The sequence below is a fragment of the Morone saxatilis genome, unplaced genomic scaffold (assembly GCF_004916995.1).
Source record: "Morone saxatilis isolate NCDOM2014 unplaced genomic scaffold, NCSU_SB_2.0 Contig7, whole genome shotgun sequence".
In the NCBI taxonomy this organism is placed as follows: Eukaryota; Metazoa; Chordata; class Actinopteri; family Moronidae; genus Morone; species Morone saxatilis.
Genome location: NW_023340246.1, coordinates 18,891,618 through 18,904,004, shown reverse-complemented (window position 1 = coordinate 18,904,004; position 12,387 = coordinate 18,891,618). Strand labels below are relative to the sequence as shown.

At 43.7% G+C, this 12,387-nt stretch overlaps 1 protein-coding gene across 1 annotated transcript in view; it reads left to right on the top strand.

The window, feature by feature from the left end:
* The window catches only part of hivep2a (HIVEP zinc finger 2a), a gene marked incomplete at its 5' end in the record, with an annotated part of 92,967 nt that overhangs the window by 73,188 nt on the left and 7,392 nt on the right, over positions 1-12,387 (top strand). Inside the window, 8 exon segments of the mRNA XM_035678140.1 lie at positions 1,046-1,120; positions 1,232-2,554; positions 3,070-4,952; positions 5,175-5,435; positions 5,763-5,931; positions 6,220-6,313; positions 6,537-8,331; positions 8,448-8,605. Of these exon segments, the coding sequence (XP_035534033.1) occupies positions 1,579-2,554; positions 3,070-4,952; positions 5,175-5,435; positions 5,763-5,931; positions 6,220-6,313; positions 6,537-8,331; positions 8,448-8,605 (5,336 nt within the window).

The window sequence follows — 12,387 nt, the reverse complement described above, 5'->3', positions numbered from 1 at the left end:
CAAGTGTGTATGTTTGTGTGTGTAGGGCGCTGCATGTGAATTGCACAAGGTAGCCCAAAGTTAACATTCCTGCTGCTAAGAATACAGTATGTTTTCCTCAAGTGCTATTTATAGATCTCACATTGGGCCCCCAGACACACACGTCATTGAGCCCTGCTTACTAGCACCAAGGCCACATTGTGTGTGTATACTGTAGATGTGAATGTGTGTGTGTGTGTGTGTCGCAATCAGAAAGCGGGGGAGGTTGTTTGAACCCTGAGATGAGAAAATACAAAGCAAAACTGCAACTTCAGCAGGCGTTTGTATGTGTGCAATGCGACTGTTCTTCATCTGCTGTCAGGTGTTGGTGTGGTTAGAAAACGTTAAACAACGGAAACACACACACATATACACTGTGTCTACTGCAGTGTTTGCAGTGCAGTTGCAATGCCTGTCAGTACTGTATCCACGTATGTGTGTGTCTCTTTTCAGTTCTGTGTGTGTGTGCTCTCTTGTTTGCTAAGTACATACCAAGTTAGATCAAATTATGACACCCAGAGAGGAAGGAAAGGTGCTGGTGCTGATGGCTGCTCTTCGACTTGGCCTTTTTGGACGCCTACACACATTATGACACTCCGACGTCACTTCCACAGTGCTATTTATAAGCCTTTGTGTCTTTTTAGGAACAGCGTGGGTTTGCTTTGCATCGGTGACTCACTGAGTGGAAGGAGGAGGGAGGGCGGGAGGGAGGAGGAAGGGGTGGAGAAGGCAAAAAGCACAGATGGATTCCTGTGTGAAGCAACTAACTGAGCAATCAATGACATTTACATTCGCACATCAGGCATGTACTTGACAACTTAGTGAGCCCTCTCTGTACAATAAAGTATATGGTGTTGTGTTGCACTTAGCAACCAGAATGTTACATCTTTTTGTAAATGACTTCAAGGTTTCAACACAAAACCAACTTATGGTAAGAGAGAGGTATCAGGCTATAGGTTAAATTATCATCTGTGCCGTCATTGAGTTTTGAATTGTACTGATGATTCACTCTTTTGTTTTGCTGCAGGTCTTTTGGTGAGAAAACTGAATGACTTTTAAGACTACAGAAAGAAGATCTACAAGCACGTTCCTTTAAAGAAAAGTTAGTATACACCCTTTGATAAAATTCAGTATGTTGTTGACCACCACTGCTGACTTAAAATGTGCTCCACAAGTCACCAAACCTTTTTTATTCTCTTTGTGTCCTCTCCAGATCACTCAAGGATTCTTCTGCCTTTAGATGAACTGGACAGAAAAACGACGCACAACAACAGTAGCGTGTTTACAAAATGGCAAAAGGAGAGAAATATTTCTGATGTTATCCACTAAAGCTCCCCTTTTATTTCCACTTCCTAATTCCTGTTTCCAGCCTGGCTTTACAATCAGTCTATTTCAGCAATGGACGGGTACTTCCTGTTTCTGTGAACTTGTTGCCCTCAAAGGTTCAGCTATCATGCCTGGTAGTTTTGGGACCTTGTAACCTTCCAGACCCTGCCCTCCCAACCCCCCCACTATCCCCTCTCTCCTCCCTCTTCTAACCTACAGAAGAGCTTCACAAAAATGGAGGCTCGTGAATTGGCTGCCACTGGGCAGAAATGCTCTAATAAGGAACCAGTGAAGGAGAAAACGCCTCTTCAAAGAAAGTGGGCGTCCGAGCCCTCTGCAACCACCAAACGAAGCACTTTTGCTGACCCAGAGGCAAAACACCGTGAGAGTTTGCCCTGTGGTGCCACCGGGGGATCAGCACCCCAGCAGAAGTACGCATTTACAGGGAATTCTGGAAAGCTGCTATCTGGGGCCATAGGAGGGCCGCCATCTCAAGACCCCCAAGGGCCCTTTGCTCAGGGGTTCCCAAGGGGATACTCCTACCAGTTGGGCCAGCCGTACCCTCAGCACCCCCAAACTGAGCGCTTCCTCTCAGGAGCCAAACCCCAGCCAGGACTAGAGCCCCATGCCTGGCCATTTGCTGGCCAGTTGCCCTCTGATGACTTGTACCCTGTTGGACATCCAGGACACACGCACCCTCATGGGGCTGGGGCAGGGAGGTTTCCTCGCCAGAAATCCCCCAGTTTACCCAGTTCCTTCGGACAGTACTCTCAGTCAGGCCCTGAGCCTGGAGAGGAGGGCTATAATAAAAAAGAGCAGAAGCCGAAAAAGCCTGGTAAGTACATCTGTCACTATTGTGGTAGAGCTTGCGCCAAGCCCAGTGTCCTGAAGAAGCACATCCGCTCACATACTGGAGAGAGGCCATATCCTTGTGTACCCTGTGGCTTTTCCTTCAAAACCAAGAGTAACCTTTACAAGCATCGCAAGTCCCACGCTCATGCCATCAAGGCTGGACTCGTACCATTTTCAGAGCTAGCTGTGGCCCGCAGTGGGGACATGGACCAGGCATCCCCAGTAGGCGAGGCTGAGGTCCATTCAGATGGAGAGCAGAGTACCGACACAGATGAGGAAGGCGTGGAGGGCTCCACCATGCTGACGGATAAAGACAGTCCCATCCCACAGATCTCCTTTGAAGCTGACAAGAATACAGGTAATTTTCCCTCCACAAGACACATTCTGAAAAATTTACCATCCTGAGAATCACCCATAAAAAATCGTAAAGACCTGCCTGTCTCTGACCTCTGGCTAGTTTCCCAAAACTGTTTCACTAAATCAGTAGGTGTTAAGATGCATAAACTGCTGCTTGGTATGGGTTTTCTTTCCTAATGATCAAAACCTTAAAAAAAAATAAGGATTTATTATTTATTTATTTTTTCAATTTTAAAAACCAGTGCCAGTTTACAATTATACATATAGATTTTTATTGTTTACTCTACACTGCCTGACTCAACTGCAATGTTGAATACCCAGGATGAATACCCAAACGTATAAAAGGTATCAGTCACAGATTTCCAGGATCAAGTTGATTCATTTCACCAATTTATTTTGTTCAGTTCCACTCACTTACTGCCTACATGTCCATCTTTTGTGCTAAAAGTTTTATTCAACCCTTCTGCTTTTTCATCCTCTACTCTATGTTATGCCCCACTCTTTCTCACTGTATAGGTGGTGTGGAACCAGCATATGCAGACTCAGCTGAAGAGCTACCGGTGGGGTCTATGAAAGTGCCTATCCTTATTGTCCCCAAGCCTGGGGGAGTCCCCTCCACAGGGATGGAGTGCCCACCCTTTCAGGACATAAAGGGGTCACACCACATGTTGGCATCACAGGCTGGTGGAAGAGCACATTCACTAGATGACTCCCCCACCATCAAACAACGTTTGGCCCTAAGGCTAAACGAGAAAAAGGGCCAGGACTCTGACTCTGGCATGTCCCAGTCCCTGAACCTTCTTAGTCCTCACAGCAAAGGCAGCACAGACTCTGGCTACTTTTCACGCTCTGAGAGTGCAGAGCAGCAGATCAGCCCTCCAAATACTAATGTCAAGACGTATGAAGAGATAATGTTTGGTCGGACTTGGTACTACCGACCCAACTCCAGATCCAGACAGTCTATCACAGTGGGCATGGCAGGGGCAGACCCCAGCAGCCTGGCTGGCTTAAAGCAACCAGGTGCTATTCTGGACATGGGGAAGATAGCTGAGGATCATATCTGTTTCAGAGGGGATGTTGGAGTCTCTGGAGATCCCAAGCAGTATCCAACAGGACCCTGTCAAAGTAGCACAGGGCTTCTGGAGCCTCCATCAGATTCTGGGACCCTTATTAGGAGTAACTCAATGCCAACTTCCTCCCCTCCTACCCTTAGTGTCCCACCAGGGATTCGAGGCAGTCACTCCTTCGATGAGATGATGACATCGGATGATGTGTTTTACCCACCTCGCAGACTCCGAAGACAGGCTGCATTTGAACATTCAGCCAATGAAGCCCATGTAGGTGAGGCTGAGGGCTATGGACACATGCCCAAGAATGTAGCTTCATCTCTGGGTATGAAAATTGGTGAGCGCAGCCCAGGAGTCCCAGAACACATTGCCTACAGCCCATATGGTACTAAAGTTAGCATTTCAGAAACTGCCACAAGAAAAAGGAGGAAAGAGAAGAGTGTTGGGGATGAAGAAGACAGCCCTGGGCACTGCGACAGTAGCTGCAGTGGTTCAGTGGAGATGATAGGGGACTATGAGTTTAAACAAGGTAGTCTTGATGGATCTAGAGCCACCCCAACAGGGAAAGGCTCTCTTCACAGTGCTCACAGCCAGTCTGACAGCTTTGATACCTGTGCCAGCATGTGCTCTGAGGACATTGCACTGTTTCCTGACTCTGAGGGCAGGAAGGCAGCTGGGAATGTCATATCAGTCATCCAGCACACCAACTCCCTCAGCCGGCCAAATTCCTTTGAGAAGTCAGAGTCCTTTGAGCAGCCAGGATATCAGCCTTCAGATAAAGCTCCATCTAGCCAGTACTCTGAACAGTCCGACACAGAGATCTATGAAGATGCTCTGAGTCCTGAATCTGCTCTACTAAGGACAGAGAGCATGGAGCAGCAGCTGCAAAGTGACAGTGACCTGGCCTCCCTATCATCGTCATCAGCTGCAGCCTCACCTGGCCAGCCTTATCACATCCCACACAAGCTAGTCCGACAACCCAACATCCAAGTTCCTGAGATCAGGGTGACGGAGGAGCCAGACAAGCCTGAGAAAGAAACAGAAGCTCCATTGACCAAGGAACCAGAAAAGCAGCAGCAGCATGTGGAGGAGTTCCAGCTGCCACAGAGGAGTGACACACTCTCCCAAATGCCATCTGAAAAGCTCCCACCCAAGAAGAAACGGTTGCGCCTGGCAGATATGGAGCACTCATCTGGGGAATCAAGCTTTGAGTCAACCTGCACCAGCCTTTCTCGCAGTCCCAGTCAGGAGAGCAACCTGTCTCACTCCTCTTCCTTCTCCATGTCCTTTGACAGAGATGAAGGCCTCAAGTCTGTCTCACCCACCAAACAGGTATATCATTATATATTTAATATGTATGTAGATGTATGCATCTTAACCACTCCAGCAGTTTTAATACACTTTTCATACATTATTATATGATATTTACCTGAAATGGCTATTACTGACTATGTTGTCATGTAGCACAAGTTGGTGTAAAGGACAGCATGTTCCCAATAAGTCAAAAAAGAGGTGGAAAATTATTAACAATTTTTTGGGGGGATTCTAAACCAGGATGACTCGTTGGCATCATGTGGTGGACCTAAGCAGTCGGAGTTCCTGACGGTGCCTGGCAGTGGTCACTCCAGCCACCACCAACAGAGGGAGATGAGGAGGTCTTCCTCGGAGCAGGCACCATGCACGCTGCCCACAGAGTTGCCTGAAATGCGAAGCAAATCCTTTGACTATGGAAGCTTGTCCTCCTCCAGACAAGGAGAGATATACTCCAGTGCCTCTGCAATGAAGGAACGCCGGCGTGGATATCTTGTCCGACAGGTAGCAAAAACTTCCCTATTATTGTATTTCTTTAAAAAATGGACTGGAAATTCTGGTTGGACATTTAGACAAGCATTACAGCTGCATTACTCTTTAATTTGAGCGCCTATGTACCCTCCCTGACCTAGATGATATAAGAAAAAGAGGGTTCAGTAAGATTTAAGGCACCACTAGAAACTGGTTTCTTAGCACCTACTTCATCTACATTTCCTTACACTATATCAACGTTACATCGTTAATACACCTACAGTTAACTTAAGTATCACAAAATTTGACATTATAACAACTGACCAACTCTACTTCCCTGCTTTCTCGTATATGTAACAGGCTTCACTGAGTGTTTATCCAGAGGCGGTGACCCAGGAACCAGGGGTTGCTGAGATGTCAATCAAACAGGAGAGTTTGGAACATGGAGCATGGCCTGGCCCAACAGGATCTCCTCACAGTAGCAGCGATGTAGCCTGTAGAACCAAGAGACCTGGCAGTAGCATTGGTGGTAAGCCTTGTATTACTATCACTAAAACTTTGTTGTCAAATTATCTATATGGGTTTTTAAGATTCTGTATGATGCTGCATTGGTAAATACTTGACTAAGACAAAGACTGAGGCTAGTATATGGGTATGTAATATACTAGACTGCTTTTGAAATGTTTGGACCTTATTCTGTCCAATGAGTTATATACATTTCTGGTACAAAAATATGGGAGTATCATATTGGTCTGTCTTTTTTAGGGAAGAATTAAATTTCACTATATTACAATACATTATTTTGCTTTATGCACAGGTGTAGGTTCTCACCAATACCAACAGCACCACCAGCATCTCCTCCAGCAGAGTATCAGTGAAGACAGCTTGCAGGATGAACCTCTCTATGGCAGGTAACAAATCAGGGTGTTCCTATGCAACCCCCAAATTAGTAAGAGCCCTTCTTATTTTGCTGTGATAGAATGAACAAAATTCAGACAAAATGAAATGCAAATTCATCAACATTTCAACAATTTCTGTTGTTGTTTTCTTATATGTATATATTTTTTTTATAAATTATAATTTTATATTACTTATAATATATATTATGGTTATTCAACCGTTTCTCCATAATAGGTCCCAACAACATCGCCTGCAAGCCCAGGGCTCATCATCTGAAGGAGAACATCCAGGTCACGAGGTCATGAATAAGGAAGTCATCCAGCAGTACCAGAGTGGACCCCCCTTCCTTTCCTTCCAGCAACAAGGTCTGTTCTGGAGCCAGGAGGCCAGTCAGACACCTCGACAGCAGTTGACCCACCAGGCCCAGCAGCAACTCCAAAAACTCCAGATCAGACCACCAGGCAGCCTGCCTGGACACCCTCTTCACAAAGACCAACCACCCCACTCCATGCAGCAAATCCATGATCCACAGCCACATGATGGAAAATTAGAAAATCCAAGCTCTCAGATGTACCCTGCCTCTTTCTCATCTCGCACCTCTCCCCTGTCCCAGCAACAACAGCAAAACTTTGTCTCTCATTCCTCCAAGCACTCCCTGCCCAGCTCCACCACTAACCCCATGCTTCTGCAGCAGATCCAACCTGTCTTTGCCACTCAGAACCTGGGCTCCCAGGCCTCTCTACCTGGTATGCTGGTTCCTGTACGTATCCAAACACATGTGCCATCATTTGGTAGTGTTATGTACACCAGTGTTAGCCAGCTGATAGCTACCCATGGCAGTGGGGTACCAGGGGTAGGATTAACCAGGCCAGGCGTTGCTGACAACAGCAATATATCTCCGCCAGTTGGTGTTGTCAATGTCAGCAAACCACCTGGAGGAATTGGAGGAGGTATTAGTGGGGCAGGTTTCAACCTATCACACTTCCTGGGACAGACCGATGGCACTGTGCCTCGCTACCCACTCTGGAAGGTTTCAGATTCACTGCCAGAACAGCGCCTCAACACAGGGATCCCACTGTCACTAACGTCAGGCACCATATCCACCACAGATGCCTCAGGATCTGGCATTGGAGGAAGCAAGCGCATGCTTTCCCCTGCCAGCTCTCTGGAGCTCTTCATTGAGACTAAGCAACAGAAAAGGGTTAAGGAGGAGAGAATGTATGGACAGATTGTTAAGGAGATGAGTGCCGTGGAGTTAAGTGGAACTGAAAGCAGTAGCAAGCCTGAGAAGGGGCAGGGTAGAGGTCAGCGAGCCCGTCTGAAGAGTGAAGGCTCTATGGAGGATTCTGAAAGGATGACCTCTTCTCCACCACTAAACGACTTCCCCGTTGCCACCAAGATTGCCATTCCTGTCCGTTCCTCTGCCCCACACCTTCCTGATGTACCCCGTGTTGATAGCTTCACCCCTCCTCTGCAGATTGTAACAGACCGTTCCCCAGCTTCAGGTGGCCGAGACTCCCCAGAGGAGCTTGATGTGGATGACTCTGTCCCAGAGCCCAACTCTAGCCCCCAGTCCATGGTATCCTCCAATGATTCAGAAGACACTGACAACACAAAGCAGCCTACACCCAGTAAAATCCCCCTTAGCATGCTGGTTCAGCTAGCTGCCAACCAAAGCGCAGGATCATCCGGAGCAGTGGGTCAGACGCTGCTACTCACAGATGTGGCTGATGTCCAGCAGTTTTTTCAATTCCCTAGCCTGCGCACCATGAGCAGAGTTAGCTGGTGTTTTCTGAACTACACCAAACCCAACAGCACCCAAGCTGCCTTGCGTAGCTCTGTCTACAGTTCATGGTGTGTAAGCTCATACAACCCCAATCCTCTGAACCTCAGCACCAAGGCTGCTTTGGCCCTGCTGAGGTCCAAACAGAGGAGGAACACTGATTTGATGTACACAGCTGCAGCCATGTCACCACCCAGCTCTGGAAAATTGGTGTCCTCTGTGGCCTGGAAGTTGAGGTTTGATCAGGTATGCCCTGTAATTATGTAAAATGTAGAAGTTTAAAACAGTGTTATACAAACAAATGTGTCCATGCAAAGTTAATGATCTATTTTTCCCCTTTTCCTTTTTCTTTGTCTCTGTAGTTGAAGCCTGAGCTGATGCCAGTTGATGTCAGTAATTTTGGGAGGAAGATGAAGGGAGTGGTATCGTGGGACCGTTCGAAAGAGGAGCAGGTAGAGAAGGAGGTCTCAGTCAAACAGCCCGCCACCGAACCAACCCGTATCAAGATCTTTGAAGGCGGGTATGTTCAGCAAATGCACACACAGTCCAATAACCTTTGTCTAATAAAGTGACTAATTTCAATATTTATCTTTTTTAATGTCAAAAGTATTGTAGTGACCAAGATAAGTAGTACACATATTTTACAGCAGTTCTTGAGGAACTTTTGCCTACATTAAATCTGAACATTTGCTTTCAAAGCATTTAGATGTAGTTACAGATTATTATAGAGTTTGTTTCATCCTCCCTCGGATACTGGGTAAACAGCAGATAGCAGACTGAAAGTTTATTACTGAAAGTCTATATCCATGCCATAGAAATTATGTTTTCATTTCTCTTACCTGTTTGGTTTTTGTCAGCAAAATATCTGAAATGAGTTTCAATGACATCTGGTGCACAGAGAGCACCTTTTTTGAGGTGGTTAGATTTTGACAGTGGTTGGGATCTGGGATCTCTAACATTACCCGTTGAAACTGAGAAGGCTAGAGACCAGGCTCCAAACTGTTAGGGTACTTTTCAAGTCAAGTATCTGTCAATCAACTTACTGACCAAAGCAACGATAGCAAACTCAGCATTGCAAGATGTCTCATTAAGAGGCAAAGTATCACCCATTATGTTAACATTTTTATCTTTAGAACTTTTTACAAGGTAAGAACCTGTTTGACATGGGCAAAATTAATATTTAAACCTGAAAGAAAGACTGAAATAAGAGACAAAGACAAGAACATAAATGAGAAAAGAAGAGGAATGTATCAAGAAGTAAAAATAGTGATAATTAAAACCAGATAAAAACAAATACAAAAACAAAAGTAAAATAAAATTCATCAGATGGCTAGCATTGTGAAAGTTTTAGCCCCAGATCCATAAGCAAAGAGTTGCCTTGATAGCAGAAACCTGGTCGCCTTTATTTTTCTACGAGATTTAACAGTAAGAGGAACCCCAGCTTGAGGACCTCAGACTGAATAAGAACTTCGGATACCTAAAGTCCTCAATACAGCAGCTGCTCTCCCCTCACATAAATATGACCTGTCTGATTACTTTTTTTATTATTATTATTCTCACACCTCAATTTTCAACAAAAATGAACTCAGATGACCTTTGTATGAACTTTAAGAACATCTGTTTCATTATGATTAATCTGAAAATCTTCTTAGGTATAAAAAAAGAAGACTTATCCTTTTACAACCTATTCTTTGGGCTTAATTTGTGCCTGTGAGAGTCAGGCCAAGAGCCTGAGCCTGGTAAACCCATCACAGACTAACGACTTGAGCTGCATCGCTGTAATTGGACGTCCACTTTCATAATTCTTGCTCTCATTTTTATAGACTGGTGTGAAGTGGGATCTGTCTCTCATTAGTTGTATTTTAAAAGCTTTTTCTGTTTCACTGTTTTTTGGTATCATCAGCAATTTTAGTATTTATTTATTGTGTTTATGTTACTAAGAGAAGTAGGACTGTGTATAGTTTATTAGATTTATTTTATATGTATATGAGTATATTTTTCACAATATTTATTAAGTTTTATTATTTAATAGTTACCTCAGAGCATGACTTGTCTCAATCCAGAATTGGTATATATGGTCTCTTGCTGATACTGAAACATTTTAACTCTTCTTTATGTTTTGATTGATAAGACTAAGGGCCAAAGTTATAATTTTAAAAATAACTTTATTTACTCCTGTGCAACTAAATGTTTTATTCCAGAACAAATAAAACATATATGTAAAAGTTCAGATTTCACTGATCTCTAAAAGTTTCTAAATTCTAAAAGCTTTTCTGGAACATGTTTGGAACATGCAGCATACATACATACATACATACATACATACATACATACATACATACATACATACATTTAACATACATACAGCTCATTAGCAAACCTAAAGAAGAAAGATGCAAAATACTTTGTTGGTTCCAGATAATAACTTCTAGATAGGGCCCTTTGGTATTGATTCAAAAGCCAACATCGAATGTTTTCCCAGATCCGTACTTGTCTTTACTTATTCTTTGATTAGACGTTTTTGGTTTTAAATTATAATTTTGCATATTCTTGACAAAGTCATTGTACAGCTGTTTGTGTTTAGATTGTTTTAGAGATCTGGTGTGTGGTGAGATCATTTTCCATTTGACCAAGATGAGTTTTTCATCGTCAAATTTGGACTACGATTGTGGTACAGCCACAAAGAGATCTGACACAGATTAGAGGTAGTATAAGGTTTTGTTTGATAGCAAAGAAGATGCTTTATTATTCATTATTATGCTATTAAAGTCACATAAAGCTTATTTTCCACGCAGAAAGCAGAGGATTTTTTCCTGAAATGTACATTAAATGGTCAAATAAATGCGGTATGTGGGAGTTAAAGCTAGAAACCCCTGTAGTTTGAGACATTCCTACAGTATCATAATGTTTTATAGTCTTACAGTATAGAGCCAGTAAGACCAAGGTTACTGAATGGAACAGACGGTGCAGACACACACAAACATGCAAATACCCTCACACACACATGCAGGGAGTTATTAAATGCAGCAGACAGTGAAGTAATTCTCTTTTGTCCCCAAAGGACACTTTAGAAGCAATAAGTGGATAAAAGTGCACAAACAGGGCAACCGGGCAAACACACACGCATATACACACATGCGCTTACATAAACAGTATGCATAGAAGCAAACATACTCACAAACACTCACATCAATCTTTGTAAAAAAAATAAAATAAAAATACAAGGCAGGAACGAAATGGATGAAAGAAATCCACTAAGTGCAAGTTATGGCAGAGAAAACAAATCCATTATTTCTCTGAGTCCCTTGAAAGTTTCAGTAGTTTTTGAAAAAGAATCTGCCTTATGATCTTACCGTGTGCTGTGAATAAAATAGAATAAAACAAAATAATCATCATAATTCATTTTCATAACTGGCCGCAGCTGTGTAAACGTCTCGACTCAGACAAGCATTCAGAGGTATTTCCCACTCCACGGTGCAGTTGAAAGACAAATTTCCCCTCACTGATGCAGACGGATTGTTTGATGTACCTGATATTTGACCTCCTTTAACACATGAGGCCCTGAACTACCCGTTGCCTACTACTCCAGCCACTGCAGACAGGACAGGAAACGACACAGTTCCCCAGCCACTTTCACTATTTTACCACAAAAAAAACTCACTTTTTTTTTTGCATAAAAAACCTGAATATGATGCTTCTGCTGTAGAGCTAAAACAGCATTTGACTGGTGGTTGGTGGTAATTTCCCTCCATGACAGACAGGCTCATGCAGACATGCACTGATCGTGCTGCCAAGTGCCCGCTGTTTCACTCGAAGTCTCATTTGGGATAGAAAATCATGTCTGACAGTGATGTTTTTTTTTTAAAGGCTTGTAAAAGAATAAGTGGGACTGGTAGAAAGACTGTGGTTATCTTTTTTTTAGAAAAAAAAATTACCCGCATAAAGACTATGAACACAAAAGTGGAATGCTGCATTGTTTCTCATTTTAGCTTGTGATCCCTGAAAACAAAGACATCTCTACTACAGCTGCATATTTCTGTGGGTTATGACCAGGTCAGCTAACAACAGACTTTCCCTCAGTTGAATTGGAATAGTAAGAAGCATGTACCGGTACATTTATAAAGTAATTCAGGTTAAAAAACAAATATCGGGGTGCCCAGATAGCTCACCTGGTGAAGTTGGCTCCCCATGTGTAAAGGCAAAGGAGTCCTTGCATGTTTTGGTCAAACTTTATATGCTGCATCCAGGCTGATGTCACACTCTCTGAGCTCTTTCCAGCTTTACTCTCTCTCTCTCTGATGC